Below are 17,290 nucleotides of genomic sequence, written 5' to 3' on the forward strand. Positions count from 1 at the left end.
ACTTCATGCTTATCAAATACTGATTGTTTTACAAGGTTCGAACTCCGGACGTTACATATATTATGCATTGTTCTTACCAACTGAGCTAAGCACGCAGAGACTTACAAATGATATATGTTAGCAATACGCGTGATACCAACAAATGGATTGTCTCGAACGAGTATTTTCTTGCTTATTCTATTGCAATAAATAATAGGTCAATTTAAACAAATTTTGGTCAATAATCAAAATAAAGGAAAATATGATAAAAGGAAATACTTTTAGCATTTTATCAATTTCAGCGGAAAAAAAATTGTATAAATCTTGCAAGATTGTTCACAGTAATGCATTCAACACATTAAAACAAATTGCATATTTTCCTTTTTTTTTTTTTTGGAAAGACATATACTGATTTTCCTTTTTTTTTTTATAGCATATACTAATTTTCCTTATTTTTTTTTGGAAACATATATACTAATTTTCCTTTTTTTTTTTTTTTTGGGAAAGACATATACTGATTTTCCTTTTTTTTTTGAAGGACATATACTAATTTTCCTTAATTTTTTTGGAGACATATATACTAATTTTACTTTTTTTTTTTTTGGAAAGACATGTACTGATTTTCCTTTTCTTATATATTGATTTTGATTTTATATATTTTGGAAAGACATAAACAAATTTTCCTTTTTTTTTTTTTGGAAAACAAAACTTTATTAAAACATGTTTCGAAAAAAAAAACGTAAAAAGAACAGGAAAAAAACTCCTAGCCCAAACCATATAAGTATATCTTCTTTATTTACTAATCATAAAAGGATTTTGAGCCAAAGAAATAATTTTAATTATGTGAAACTTTTTTTTAGTCAATGGTCAGCTTTCTTTATCTACAATCATAAATGGATTTTGAGTCAAAGAAATAATTTTAAACGGAATTCATCATTTATAAAGTTTTAATGTCTTTATATAATTTTGGTCAAAAAATTGGTTATACAAAATATTAATATTAATATTTTTATGAAAGGAAAATAATTTTATTAAAAAAAGGAAAAAAAATATTAATTAAGTGACTTTAATAGTCAATTTTTCAGTGTTGCTAAGGGGGTCTGTTTGGGAGTAGGGAGAGGGAGAGCTTTGGATGATTACAGTGTATGAAGAAGAAGAAAAAAATAGATAAAAGCATTTGAGAGGTCTCTGCCTCCTCTGATGAGCATATAATCTGACAAAAGTAATGCAGAGAGCATTACTGAGATTCATTAACCAAAAAGAGAAAGAAGATACAAAAAGAAAAGGGGAACTAGGTCAACACCTTTTCATCAAAAAATGAACCTATAGTTAGGGAGACCAAGTCTATTCCTAACATAGTCAGTGCTAATACAATCAGTTGTTGAATTCATCTATCTAAGTCTCCAATATAGTAACTACTTTAAGAATCGCAAGCAAATCTTCGTTCTTGTATTTTTGTCCTTGGTTGCTATAGAATCATCGTTATAACCATTTAATGAAAATGTCTCCAATCTCCATATCCACTATGACTGAGACAAATCAAAGCAAAGTATTTTCCTTCTTTAACATTCATGAACGTTAATATTCGGGGATGAATAGAAACTCACATTACAATATACATTCTTGAGATAAAAATTGGGAATTATGAGAGGATAAGATTTGAAACCCACTCTCTAAGATCTAATGAATCTAACAAAAACAACTATCATTTACCGTTCCAAAAACAAAATGCCCTCGGCCATGAATTCAGTAAAATATGAGAAAAATCTCAGTTTGGCGATGCATTACTACAACAACCTCTATTAGAGACATCTTAAAAAATTAATAATGGGCAAACTATCAGCGGGCGCGAAAACCTGCTAACTTTTTGCCACTGCATGCTTAGAGAAAATGATGTACAGTTGCAGCATGATTGAAGGCCGAAACATTCATGAACTTCTGTGCAAGAGATGCTCTTAAAGATTTGAACAGCTTTAAATGATGAATTTTGGCCAGTGAAGCGTGATCGCACTTCCATGCAAAAGACGAGGTTGTACCAAACTAGCCAAGCTGAGTGGGAGTTAACAAGGCTATCCTCTCAAATGAAAGAGTGTGGTTCATGTGTTAGTTGATATTAAGTACAGAACTTTTAGGAGCTTAGCCTTTTGAACGACTTGTTGAAATTGTAAAGGTCTTTTCAAGAACATATCTCAAGTCAACCTCTTGCAACCTCCTTCACATAAATAATATCATCACGTGGATGTGACTGTTCAACCTTAACCACTACTTCATCCCCTATCTGTGATCCAACTGAGACCCAAGCAGTAGCTTGAAATCCAACCTGCAAACGAGAATCATCTTAGGATTCAAAACAATAGAATAACACAATTGCATGGTGTCAAAACACGTATGAGTAATACCCGAGGTTATCCGAACATCCTCATGTAATATGCCTTAAGATGTCAAGTAAAAAGCACAAATAAAAACATGCCTAGTAATAACAAATGTAAATTGTGTGATCTTGTGATTCCTGCAAATACTACAGGGCTGGATTGAGTTCAGCTAAGGAATTAGGGAAAGCTAAATTGAGATATAGGACTAAATCATCGAGTTATTAAGGTTTAGCTATAACTGAGAATCTGACCATCAATTAAGTGGAAATCACTGGCATGGGACAATTATATACATAATGTCTGGAATAAGATAGGGATCAAACCATAACCAAATATTATGTTATTATGTAGTCATCAATTACAATTGTTCTGTAACTGTAATTTTTATCACTGTTATGCTGTTATAAAGCTTATTTTCCATCAGTTCTCCCAGTCTTATTCAAAAACCAACCTCATCTTCTATCACAATTGAATTTCGATCATATTCAACTATAACTTTTTTTGTCAATTGGTATTTGAAAACAGTATTCAACTCAATACAGCTACTTGTATGACTGGTTCACTGACCAATATGCCATCGACAAAACTAATATTTAGCAGATACATGTTATATAACTCTATTAGTCAAATGGAGTAATTAATTAGTTAAGGAATTAGTTTAGTCAAATGGAGTAATTAATTAGTTAAGGAATTAGTCAAAATGGAAGATGATAGGTTACAAATAATGAGAGTGGAAGATTAGTGTTGGAAATCCCGCCCCGAACGTGAGGGGGTGGGTTGGTAATTCCACCTCAGGTGTGTTGGAAATCCCGCCCCGAATGTGAGAGGGGGGTTGGTAATTCCACCTTAAAATTGCGATGCGATCTGCCCCTAGTGGCCTTATGTTGGCTTGTCTTTGAGGGGGTGGATTTAGTCCCACATCGGTTAGATAGGAAGCTTGATCGGAGTATATAAAAAGGAGGCACTCCTCACCTTACAAGTCGGTTTTGTAAGCATAACTTAAAAGGAGGCAATCTTGAGTATTATTGGAAAGGAGGCTAAGGAAAGAATGTTCAGGATCTCTGGAATACACGGATGGGGGTTTCTGTATTTGTTTGTATTCTCTTTTTCTTATTCACCGGTCCTGTACCCCACTGGTACAAGTGCAACTATTGAGTAGTGATCTCACTAAATCATCTTTTCTGTCAAGATTCTGAACCAGTGTATATCACTATCCTGTCTAGATGTTTTATATGCTGCTACATTTCTCAGTAGGACAATTATCGAATGGCACGGCCTATGAAAAATATTATATAATAGGGAACAATTATCTGCTTACCTCAACCAACAACAGAGCTGCAATGCGATCTTTCAAAAATTTAAGGACTAAAGCACGGTATCTTCTCTCTTTTGGTTGTTTTCGTAAATATTCTAGTATCCAGTAACGGAGACTACTGTTGGAGAGCTTCCTCACTGCTCTAACTTTCTCATTTACACCTGATGCTAGACCTTCGAGATTACCAGATGTAAAGGGTGGAGGCTCGCCTCTAAGAAATGCCTTTATCTGCAGGAAAAACAAAATCATTCCAGACACATCCAAAACAGACAGAAAAACATCTTAGAAGAAAATACCTTAGATGAAGTTAATCACATAGCAAAATATGTATTGGTATGAGTATGAGGACCAATATATTAAAAATAAAATAAAATATATTTGGAGCTATAAAATCATGTCTTCTAGGTTATAATCACTGCATGAATATAAACCCAAATAACACTTCTACACGAACATAACTGTCAATATGATATGGGGTATATATTTTCAGGCTATATGATGAATATGTAGAATGAAGGAAATCAAATATGGACTTACATTGGTGGAGAGCAAATAATCAAAATATAGCATGGAGACAAGATAAATCAATAAAAACGAGAGTAGGAAGATAAAAAAAATTAAAAGAAATGCAACAAAGCTTTGCAATCTCTGAATATCAGAATCAGAAATGTAAACAGTATCGAAACAGCTATAAACAAAAAGCACCCAGTAAAGTCTTAAATATTAATTGAAATACATATGCATGTAAATAGGGACCATTGGATATACTTTTTCACCAACAATATTTACCATCCTTTTAATAACCACAAGTAGTTGTATATAATATAAAGTCATTATCTAATTAGATCCTTAGGAGGAATTTGTAAAATTATATAAATATAGATACTAACTTTTGTAAGTATTTCTCCAAAAACATATAGATAGTTCAGGTATCCCAAACTGTCCCTTGTGAAGGGAACTAAAAGTTTCATGTTTTTCAATCTAGTTTCCTTCAGTATCCTGACTCTTGCTGATTTCGCAAACAATTTCATAGCATGCATCTAGAAGCATCAAGTCATGTAATATATTCTACTTTGCAATTATAAAATCAAAAGAAACATACCTGATAATGAGCAAGAAGGTCCAAATATCTACGGATGGGAGAGGTAAATTGAACATAACCAGGAATTCCCAAAACCCCGTGGCGTGCTGGCTTCCTGAAATCAATTTCAGCTGCACGCATTATCTTGACTAGGGCAAAGCTCCTAACAGGCCCTTCTGGAAGATGGGAAAATTCAGAAAGATTTATATCTGATTGAGGTTGTCCCCTGTAGGGTAAAGGAATGTTATTCCGAGATCCAAATGTAGCTATAGCTTCGCCACAGAGGATCATCATCTCAGAGACTAATCGCATTGCAGGGTCTGCCTGATTTTCTACATAAAGGTTTATTGATGGCTCTGGATCCTCTGGATTAGACACTTTGATGCGAGCTTCTAATGTTGCTGTCTCGACTGCACCCTTAACAAAGGAAGAGAAAGCAAATCCTAAAATGTCAGAGACTAATAAAAATAAATAAATAGCTTCAGCTAACTAAAGGCTTTTTAAATCAGAATGTCATTACGGATCAACAAGCGTGGATTTCAATTACTAAGTCATATTTATACCCAAGCATTCAGCTAAAACTATTATAGAATAGAAAGCTCCATAAATTCGTGCCATATTTGACTCCACGTATTGGGTACAAGTTTCTAAATCCAAAAAACTAGCGGCCTCTCAGACAATATACTTTTGATACTTTGAACTAGCTATAAAGCTATAAAGTGATTTGAAGGAATACAAACAAATAGGTAAAAACTGTGTCCATTAAAGCATGCTGCCAGTTTACAATAGTGTCATTGCTTTGTTTATTAACAGCATACAAAAATATAAAATACAAATACAATTTTTCATCACTTATCCGAGAATAATAAAATTTTAAGATCCAAGGGATAGACCAAAGCTCCTCGAATCCCAGACAAATTACATAATATTCTTGTTGGATGATTTAAGTAACAGGTTTCACGTCATGCTTTATTTAGACAGTTATGAAACCTGTAAAGCTATGAATTATGAATCAGTGAATGATGTCAACTGGAAGATCTTCTCAAATGTGATTAATTAAATAGTTTATAGTTTATCATTGTTCCATATTATATGATCTGACATAAGAATCACCTCTTTTACCAAAAGGGATACAGAAAAACCATAAGAACATTAAAAACCTAAAATATTATAATCACAAATCAAAAGAAGAAACCTACCTGCTGGCGGCGCCAATTTAACCGAAGATTTGCAGCCTCAGACAAAATTCTAAGTTCAACCTCCTCTTCAAGGTTCAAATTGAGTAGCTCTGATGCGCTCTCATATGTTAACATGTAAGTTGGTTTAATCACTGAGTTGAACACTGAACATTCTGCAATGCTGTTAAATGCACAGAGAATATTATTAATAGAAAGGCCACCTATAAAAATATAATCATAGATGTTATTATTGTTGAGACTTTCAATGTTTCAATATTTCCTGTGGTTTTTTATGGATGAAACAGGAAAGGTATTCCCTTTTATAATAGGATTTACTTTATTGTTTTCAGATTTCCCTTAATTCTAGAATAGCTATTATTACGATTTGTTGAAATTGGGGTCTAACTCATCCTAACAAAACTGGATCATAAGGTGAGGAGTGCATTGATGAGTCATTAATTAGCTATTTTAGTATAATATTTGATTTCGTTTTATTTAGATTTAAGTTTATTTTATTTAAATATTGTTTCCTTTTAGAACTATTTTACTTCAATTGCATATTATTATATTTCAGGAACGAATGTTTGATAGATTGAGTCTAGGAGCAAAAGAAAGAGGATTAGGAGCTGATTCGGGATGAAAATACGAAATATGGGACAAAAATATGTCACTCCCCAAGTCAGAGAGGTGGCACGGCCCGTGCTCCCACTGGCACGGCCATGCCAAGCTTCAGGGTTCTCTTTTGCTGCTTTTGCTTCGGAAACAAGCTACCTGTTTTGACCAAAAAGCCCGTGGTTTCTTGTAGAACATTCTATTGAATAGTTGCTTAGGTTTTAAGTCGATATAAGACTATAAATAGAGTAGCTAGCTATCAATAACATTCATCTTTTATTCTTGGAATTCAATAAGTGACAATTGTCTTTCTTAATAAAAGTTATTTTCTTTTCCTTTACTTTCTTGTTATTTTACTTTATGCTTTTCTTCTTCTTGTCCATGTCTACGATGAACATGAGTGAGTAGACTCTTCTTGTCTTGGGATTGTTGGATAAGTCTAATGACGTAATCCTAATCAAACCAAGCTTTAAACCCTAATTTTATGTAACCCTAATTTCTAATCTAAATTCACCGTTTGAACATGAATTAACCATTATCAAACTGTAGAAGCGAAAGTGGAGGGTTTGATAATTGTTAATCCATCATCTCAAATATCAATTCATAAAACGAAAGTGGAGTTTTGATATTCGAACAAGTGAATTTAGACAAGGTTCGTAAAGACAGCGAAATAGTCTTTGCAATCCTTGAGACATATAGGTTTCGAACTTCAAGGATTCTAATAGTAATCAAGTCAGCGAAATAGGCTTGGTTGCTAAAGGAACCAAAATCTAATAGTAATCAAGTCAGCAAAATAGGCTTGATTGCTAGAGGAACATAAGAGAAGTTTGTCTTTAGAAGTTAGGTATAAGGTTCTAGGTTTAATAGTTTGGTTTGTAAAGGGTTTGTCACCATGACGGACCAATGATCCCAAGGCTCTCTTTTATTATTATTCTCAACCGTTAAAAACCCCAACTTTGCAATTGAACTCTCTCTAATCATCAAGTAAAGTTAATTGAATTAAACAACTCCCTGTCAGAACGATACTCTCTTTTTACTAATTCGATAGAACTGTGCACTTGCGGTTTTATCCCATCATGCATCCTCTTTATAAACTCTTATCAAGAGTCTTATCTATCCAATGTGGGACTTAGTAGTTTTCTTGTGAGTTTTCAAGTTAAAATAAATTTAATGCAACATAGCACAGTTGAGTGGATTTTGATGTTATATTTCTAATGTGCTAATGGATGAATTTTAGCAGAACATGCACTCAACAAATCTAAGTTTACCTGCCATCGTCATGCAGCACAACTGATACAGTAACAGCATTACAAACCTCCCCTTGTCTCAAACTCATAGCTCCCATGGCAAGATTTTCTGGAAACATAGAATATGTAGCAGTGGGCAAGAAAACAGAAGTTCCCCTTCTCATAGCCTCCCTGTGTGCCATTAAGAACATTAAGGAAGAAGATGACATCACACATATAATAAAATCTCTCTTTGAACATCAACCACATACCTATCCACAATACTTCCAGGTTGAACATATCTAGTTGCGTCTGCAACATGTATCCAAATGTTAATCCGACCATCTTGTAACTTTGTTGCACTCAGAGCATCATCAAGCTACATATTATTTGTTAATAAAATGTTAGGGTCCTTAAAATCAATGGAGCAACACTCACAAGAAACTCATTACAACTAATAGAAAATGATTGATTGATCACCTCATCAGCTTCATCAACATCAATGGCATAGACCTTCAGGTTAGTAAGGTTCTTCCTGTTAATCTAAACATGTGAAAAACAAAATAATTATCAAACTACATAAATATAAGATATTTCCAGGTAACAATCGGAGGATTCAAAGCAATTACAGAAGAAAATGAGAATATCAAAATGTATGTAAAATTTCAGTACATGTATATAACAAATCAAAACAATCAAAAGTCATACGGTCCATGTATTTAGTCAAAGAATCTGATTAATCCAGCTTTCTACGAGAAGTTTGGTACATATACATTATAAAGTGGTAGGATATCAGAATGTTTTCAAATGACAAATGTTGGAAATTAATTGTTGGAATTTTAGTGGGAGAGGGAGTTGAACGCACTACTCCTTATCTCAACCTCTGTTGTCAATAGCGGCCGAACTCGGCGCGATCGCGGCGCGGAGCGGCCAAAAACAACAAAGCGCGACACAGTGCTCCAACGCGGAGCGTTTGGAGAAAGCGGATGAAGCGGGCGCAATTGCGGGCAAAAGCGGGCGCGATGCGGGTCAAAGCGGGTGCTTTTGACAACCCTGTGTAAAATACTAGATTTCCCTTCATTTAAAACCGTTTTAAGGGTCATTTTTGTAATTTTCAAAACCCTAACTATTACTCTTCTCCCCCAGAACCAAATACACAGCCACAAACTCAACTTCTTCATCGTACCAACAAAAAAAATCCATCTCCTCGTCTCATCATCTCAGAATCCATCTTTGTTCTCCTCTCTTCATCTCTTGATTTCAGAATTTGTCAATTTGTTAGTTGTTAATTGTTAATTTGTCAATTTGTTAATTGGGAGGATGAACTTGTTAATTGTTAATGTTTTGCAGTTTTGTTACTTTAAGCTTTAGAGGCTTAAAGTGTCGGTTTCCTTGAATTTTATTAGTACTTTTTGCAAATATGTTTTATGTTTTTGCTTAAGACTTGTGACTTTTATTTCAAATTAGGAATACTTCATGAATTTTGAGTAATGTTTAAGGTATTTAGTAATTTTTTTAACAGTATAGTATTTTAATATTAAATATATTAGTGTCCGCGTCACCAAAATAGCGCCCGCTACGCGCCCGCACCCCGCGCCGCGTCAATTTTTTGGGTGGCCGCGCCGCGCCGCATTTCCGCTTTGACAACAGAGATCTCAACAACCCACATGTTTCTCCTCCCAGACCACCTTATCGCTCAGTAGGATATTAGGATGTAAGATAAGATATCTGGATATTTCAAAATTTTCATGCTTGGTAAAAACATGCCCTTGATTGACCACACCTACCAGTTTTTAACATTCAACTTTAAATTTCCTGCAATATCCTCTTCCAACTTTGAACAGTAACGAATAAACAACAAATATGGAGTTGGAGATATGGATCAAACAACATAGTCTCCAATTACAAACAACGTCTAGTGACAAACCATTTAAATAAGAATTTCTTTTAATGGTCTGCCCTATAACTTTTATAGTTTTAGATCAACTTTTAACTATTGGACTACACTCCATCTGATCTACTATCATTGATAGGCCATCAATAGGTCTTCTCGAAACACGATCAAACTTCCTAAGGGAGGATTCTACCATCTTATCCATAATAGGGTGCTACGCCAACTTTTTCCTATTTTGTCTTGTGCCCCCTCATACATTGTAACATTCCCATATATACAACATTGAGCCTAGTTTAGTTTTAACTCTTTGCTGCTTTGTATTCAACCGGGATTAACATCACATCCTAGGCGATATAGTCATACAGTAAAATTATCTCCTAAGCTTAGTGCTACCTTTGTATTGTAAATGACACCCAAAACACTCATTTATTCCATCATCCCTGCTTGAATATATCTCTTATTTCCTTGTCATAAGTCATATTTAACAGGTTAAAATATAGATACCATGCAACTTATAAAGTTTAAAAGCATATTGACAATCAACAGTGAGCAGTTGATTGTTAACAATAGTATTTGTAAAAGTTATTCATCAAACAAATTTTCTTGTTACCCTTTATCTTAGCAATATATGACATCATAACCTTGTCAAGGATAAAATACTCAGTTAGCATGCATCAACTGCTAATATTCTAAGTGATATTAGGTTTTCAAGGATGAAAGTGCACAGGTGTATTAAAACTGTCAACAAATTAAATAATTTAAAATCCAAGTGTATCAAAATATCATGCAGACAGGAATGCATACATAGGAGTCCAAGCGTATTAAATAATTCTAAGTGATAAAGAATCCAGACATAGGAACTATTAGAAGATTTTGAGCAATATTGTGAGACAATCAAGCAAATAAAAATCACCTCGTCTGGATCAGATGAGTCTGATAGAAGACTTTGGGCAGCTGATGTGATCTTTTCCAAGTGATCAGTGGGAATTCTCAATTTCAACAAATCAAGATTGACATGTACAGGAAAATACCCAATATCTATCAAGAGATTTACAGCTGAAGATGATGTTTTTGCCAGACCCATTTCCTTTAGTATCTGCAAGAAGCATGGAGGGTATACTTATTATAAGAACAAGAAAGTAATCTTTGGCGACATATATAACGGCCTACTATCTAGAGATGGATAATGACAACAACAACCAAACTTTAACTATATGATATCAACTACAGGGGTCAATCAACAACGTAAGACCCTCATACTCTTAGGGATTCGACCCTCATACTCCATGATATTTCTACTAAACTTCCGAGCAAAAAGACAACTGAATCCATAAATATCAGCCTCTCTCATTTTAGAAAGCAGTGTTTTTTGTAAGAAGAGAACTACTAGTCCAATTAAAATAAGTTACATAATTTAATTTGTGGATTCTCCCCTAATGGAATAAGACCCAGTGACTTTGTTGCTATTGCTTCTTAGAATTTACACACACAAAGAGACATGTCAATTGCCAAATAGAACAAAAAATCAAAACAAACTATGAGACAAAATATTACTATCCCGGCTGTTTCCCTTTGTTTATCACTTATACAAGCATCAATAGCATATGCTTCAAGTGACTCAATTCTGCTCCAAATTTTCTCATCATCCTGCCATGAAGATTTGGAAGGTTTATCATGTGAAGGCATTGATTTTGCAGAGCCTAACAGTTTAATGAAGTTCTGAAATTCTTTCTCAGCAGCTTCCTTTGCAACCTTTCTACGAATAAGCTCCTCAACCTTCCTTTTTAAAAATAAAACAAAAGGGAAATACATTTCTGCTTAGACTTCTTAAAATCAATGCAAGACAAAACAAACAACAACCTCATACATGAAAATACCACACTTATCACTTATGTAATTCAAAGATTCATGGATAGGAACTTTAAATAACGAGCAAAGCACTAGCAATGAATATACCTTTCAATGCGCCTCGTTAACTATTGAAAGCAATTTTCTCTATTTCTATCTAACTTCTAATACAATAACAAAGAATTGTAAATAAACTTTGGAGCATAAAAAATCCTCCTTAACAAAACACCAATGTAGCTAGGCTGCCCACTTCAACATATTTATAGGAAACCCACCTTAAAAGACCACATACTTTGCAACAAATAGAAGCCAAAGTCTATTTTAAACCCAAATTAGCTGCTTGCGAAAGAAGCCTATGACTCATATGACAAAATCCCACAATAACAATGTTTTATTACAAAAAGAGTGGCACCTCACAACTTGAGGAACAACTTGTCATAAGCATTGGCTTCAAATAACAGATTTGGCATCCCAATTTACAAAAAATTCAAAACAGGTTAAAATAACAAAAATAATGCAATGCTATCAACGAAGGCCAGATACTCTAAAATTGCTAAATTAAGGTGTCAATGTGTCATACTGGTAAGGTGTATCCATACTGATATGTGTATGATACTCCTCAATACATATCCACACAATATCTTCGAACTTTTTATAACTACTAGCGTTCAGACGAGCACTTATGCGCCAATCTGTCCGCTTTTCTACTGTGCTTAATTGTATATAGAAAAACATATCAGTTTTGACAGATACTATAATCAAAAAAATTTCACAAATAAGATTAAAAAATAAGCTATTTTAATAGTGTTCTGTACTTGCAAAAAGCACAATAAGGGATTCTAGGGTTAAGAATCGTATATTAGGGTTTTAGACTGACTATTGGATATCTGAGAATGATCTCTAGAGTGGTATTTATAGCCTGCTTTGGGCTTGGGTTACTGTTGCTTAGCTTCCAAGCAACAGGGATATTTTAGTATTTTGGGCAGTTTCTAGAAGCTTCTGGAGGTTCAGGAGGGAGGCTTCCTTTAGGAGGGCACGCCTAAACCCTTAAACCCTTCTGGATGGCCTTTAGGTCCTTACGAAGGGCGTTTAAGTCCTTCCCGAGGGCTTCTAAGCTTTTAGGAATATTATGACGGTCCATGTTCAATATTCTTCGTATAGTAGTGGTGTTGTTCATATTTTAATGGGATTTAACTATTTATTTTACTAATAATTTAAATTCCTATCATAGTGCCATTGTTCTTATTTTCACGAGATCTAAATTTCATTAATTAATAATTGAAATAATATTATAAAAAGGAGAAAATACTAAATAAAATAGTTCAAATAAAGGGTAAATTTGGAATAAAAAAACCAACCTAAAAAGGGGTATCCACAATCTCCTTTATCTACTGTTATGGATTAAAACAAAATATTGACATATATGCTTGGGACATTTCTCCAGTACTACGGGAAAAACTCCAAAAACTTGTCTTAAATTTTTTTTGGCAACTTTGTTCTTCAGGTTGTGAGTGAAATTAATGTACAAACTCTTTTATTCATTTTGACGATATAAAACTAAGAGAAACATGGTTATGAGATAGTAGGGGAGATGTAAAAGACCCATTTGATGATGGTGGTGACCGATTTCTTAACTGCTATAGCTGTCTCGTGGTTAATTGGACTTCTGAGCTTGCTTTTTGAATTGTTAGAATGGGGAGATGAAAATAAAACAGTTAGTAGTACACGGTAAATAGTGAGCAATCAAACAGAATCTAAGACTTATCTTAAATAGGACTATTGTTATTTTGTATCTATTTGACGTTGGTTAGGGAAAAAATACAAGTGTAATATTTATTTACAAAGAAAAAAATACATTTTTTATATGGATAAGAGAAAAATATATGTATATTTTTTTTGTTATGATTGCAAATATCCTCAGAGAGCATATACAAGTTATCTTACGATGTGTCATGAAAACATTGATTTTTTCAAGGTACTCTACATCTGAGAGTAATACATCTACCTGCTCACTTGGTCGAGGTCCATAAACGCAACGCAATCCTTTAGATTCAAGTATAGTGAAGTATATTTCGTCTTTTGATAGCAAGAGATGAGCAGAATAACTCTCAAGAGGCTCAACACGACCAAAAATTATCTGCAGAACAGGCATTTCAAGTAAGGATATAGAAACATACTTTGACATACAGTCCAGAGATCATATTGGTACTACCTCAGCCATCTCTTCAACTGTCACGGACTTATTCTTTTCATGTAGCTCAAACCAAGCAAATTCAAGTAGTGATGGGTCCTGCATCATATCATCCAGTACTTAGTTACAGTAATAAAAGAGAAAGGTATAATTTGTGATCTCTATTACATTAGAATTGTGAAATTTACCATGTTGTACTGAGCTTTCTGAACAAAATGTGTGATATCTGCTTGGTCAAAATTGGATATGCCGGGAACAATATATGTCACTTGTTGTGGCTTGATGGAACTAGTGACACCATTCTTCAGCACAAAAAATCAAGGCACAGTCAGACTACATAAAATCTAAAAGCTTTTAGCATTTAATAACAGTGCAATAGGTCCCAAACACCTAGCAACCTATTAAACATGCCGCATTATGCTGTTTCAACAAAAACCTGATCTGAAACCATCCAGTTCTTCTTGCCATCAGGTCTCTGAGCTACTGCTAGCAATATTTTATCAGAATCTTTCTTGAATTCCAAAAGCAAACCTTTTTGCAAGGAACGCTTCACAAGTCTATCTTCAACATGCTCTTCATTCAATAGTTCCGTGCTGTCAAACCAGCAAATAAAATTAAGATAGTAACCAAAGCAATGGGAAAGCCGTAACATCAAATCTAGGCTTGTATGAAAAATTTACTTGTCTTTCTTTTCATAGCGGGTATCCAAAACATTATTGCAGAAAATAGTTTATATGGTTGTTAAAACAGCAAAACCAAAAGGAGGAGGATAAAATAAAATAAAAAAAGCACATTTCAAAAAAAATTTATATCATGACTTTTTCCTCCAGATTTTGACAGTGGTTCTGTATTTATGTATTCTAGCTTTAAGATCACATAGAAAATAGTATTCGTGTATTTGTGTATAGTGCAAAATTGCAGACAAGTACATCCCCAATTACAGTCACAATGCTGTAACGAATGCCTTCAAAACCTTTGCTGCAGTTAAATCTATGACATGAGCTCGTTGTTTTGAACAACTAATAAATATAACTATACTACCTCCGTCTCTAAATATAATACCCTTTTGAGTTTTTCTCTATCCCTTTTTATAAGACCCCTTTCAAATTTCAAGTACATTAATTATTTCTTTACCAATATACCCCTATTTATATTACATATTTTTCTACAATATGTGATAAATACTCTATGAAAATATTAACTTATTATCTCTCCTAAAGGGTAAACTTGTAAAACAATAGAAATTGTCAACAAAATTAATACAACAATTAGTTTTCTTAATTCTTGTGAAATTCTCAAAAGGGCCAAATATTTAGGGGCAGGGGTTGTAAATATGTTCTCACTTTATTTAAGTTCTGCAAAATTCCGCATAGATTATGCACCACCAACACTACAGATTGAAAGTGCGTCCAGTGTCCAACACCAAAACAACACTGACACATGTAGTTACATTCAATCGATACTATTTTTTTTCTTCTTCAGATTATCAATGGTGTCTACAGGGCCAGTGCCTTTGTGATAGTGAGTGCCTTATAGCTTATACGTGCAGTGTGTACTTTTACATGACTTATAAAAAACATAACCTCATTCTCTCTTTAAAAGAAAGCTACCCACTTAAAGAGCCTGTTCAGATTGCCTTATTTGAGCATATCCACAAGCGTAAACACATGTTAGACTATTTATGAGTACTTAAGATAACAGCTTATGACATGTCCACAAACTATTTTCAGCTTATTTTCACAAGTTTGTAGATAATAGCTTCTGAATACAACTTATATGAAAACAAAATTACTTTACCTTATCTTGTTATAGATATAGCTTATGCATAAACAGTTATATGATAAGTGCTTATACTATAAGCACTCAATTAAGTTCTTTATCAGACCATGTCCATAATCATTATCCAATGTAAGGACTCTCAAAAAAGTCATTAATTAAACTATTTATCCAAACGTCCTATATGTGAATTGTCCAGTCAAGTTCTTAAGACTTGCAAAACACAAACAAACCACAATTCCACAAAGCATGTTCTAGAAACTGCATTGCACAGTTAAAATTTACAAGCTCTGAACTATAATTAAGCAAAAGATATAAAACTCTCAAATCCTAAACCACGCGTTGCTTCTAACAAATTTGAATTGAATATGAAGAATGCTTTACTTAAGCCCTGTTTCGATAAATCCACTTAGAATTTGTAGCTTTTGGCTTCTACAATTGATTTTAGCCTTAAATTTATTGTTAAATCTAGTTTTACATAAATACATCCAAATATAAATCACTTTACATTCATCTCATCACTAAAAATCAATTCAGCTCACTGGAGAACAAAAACAGAGCTTATAAAAAATTTCACAAGCTATTTTCACATACGCCCCGTTTGGATTGAGGTTATTTTTAGCTTATGAAAAATAGCTTATGCAAATAAATCAGTTTTTATATTAATTTATAAGTTTATAAGTTCTCACTAACGAAAACTTTATCTTCATAAGTTGTTTTTTCATAAACTACCTTAACAGGCTCGTGAATAATAAATAAAAGCTTATTCATTTGCATAAGCTGTTCTGCATAAGCTCAAAATAAGCTCAATCCAAACGGGTCCACAGTCTCACAAAACTTATGCTGGTAAATAAGCTAAAATAAGTCAATTCAAATAAGCTTTTGCTAAAGAAATAGCTTATAAGTTATACACAAGCACTTGTCATGCATCAGTATCTTTTTGCAAAGGAAATGGAAAGAGAAGCGTACTTTGAAGAAGAAGCGTTAACGGAAACGATTTTCTTGCGGAGTTTACGTTTGGCTTGAAGTTCTTCCATAACGGTTTCGAAGAGGCTTTTGATGGAGCGAGTTTGAGTATGGCAGACATGGGAGGAGGAGGGAGGATGGAAGCGGAGAGCGGAGGGGAGAGGGTGGTGTGGGGAGAAGAAGCGGGGGACGGTGGAGAGAGATGGGGAAGAAGGGCGGAGGAGCGAGTAGGTGTTAACTGCTCGAACGGCCATTGAAGAAGGTTTCAGAGGTTCATTGGAGCTATATGAGTGAGTGAAGGTAGGATAAACCTTCGTTACGATAGATAGATCGATAATACAAGACTCGGATAAATTGATATGATAGGATTAATTAATGAATAATCGTCTATATATAGTATATACTATTATACTATCTTTCAAAAAAAAAAGTATATACTATTATAATATTTTTTTGTCAAAATATGGTGTTGGCATATATCATTTTCCTCCTTTGAGCTTGCATAATGTTTTAATTTTAAATAAATATTGTACAAAGAAAATGTTTTAAATAATTATTAATGTTTAGAGTATAAATTTATTTTTTTAATGAAAAATGTTAATACGTTTGTTGTTGTGTTAGTATGTTCTCCTTGTCATGATTTGAATCATGGATATTTACTTTTTACCTTGGTTAAATTTTTATTTCAATCAAGTTAGTTATATATTCCAGCTTAATATAATTTTATTTTATCTACAATATCTGACTAAGTAAGTTTTAATTCATCACCTTTCAATGTATGATTCATTCAATACCTAGCCATCATCTCAAACACATACTAACTTGAGCGTTCGAGTGTTTATGTCCCTCTTT

General features: G+C 33.6%; 1 protein-coding gene across 3 annotated transcripts; it reads right to left on the minus strand.

Moving 5' to 3' along the window:
• Positions 1-1,509: 1,509 nt before the first annotated feature.
• Positions 1,510-16,787, minus strand: LOC25491581 (ribonuclease II, chloroplastic/mitochondrial). Of its 3 annotated transcripts, XM_013599551.3 has the most exons (14): positions 16,442-16,787; positions 14,133-14,289; positions 13,885-13,998; positions 13,718-13,795; positions 13,511-13,642; positions 11,212-11,433; positions 10,571-10,753; positions 8,244-8,306; positions 8,036-8,142; positions 7,806-7,955; positions 5,947-6,106; positions 4,769-5,164; positions 3,670-3,894; positions 1,510-2,299 (listed from the first exon to the last, which is right to left on the minus strand). In XM_013599551.3, exons 1-14 carry the CDS (start codon positions 16,690-16,692, stop codon positions 2,174-2,176), a joined length of 2,364 nt encoding a protein of 787 aa, XP_013455005.1. In that variant the 5' UTR covers positions 16,693-16,787; the 3' UTR covers positions 1,510-2,173. The 3 variants fall into 3 exon arrangements, with proteins under 3 accessions (XP_013455005.1, XP_039689943.1, XP_024637928.1); XM_039834009.1 differs by lacking the exon at positions 11,212-11,433; XM_024782160.2 differs by lacking the exon at positions 16,442-16,787 and having other exon boundaries at positions 14,095-14,236.
• Between the last annotated feature and the right edge of the window lie 503 nt (positions 16,788-17,290).

Source organism: Medicago truncatula, chromosome 4 (assembly GCF_003473485.1).
Source record: "Medicago truncatula cultivar Jemalong A17 chromosome 4, MtrunA17r5.0-ANR, whole genome shotgun sequence".
NCBI lineage: Eukaryota > Viridiplantae > Streptophyta > Magnoliopsida > Fabales > Fabaceae > Medicago > Medicago truncatula.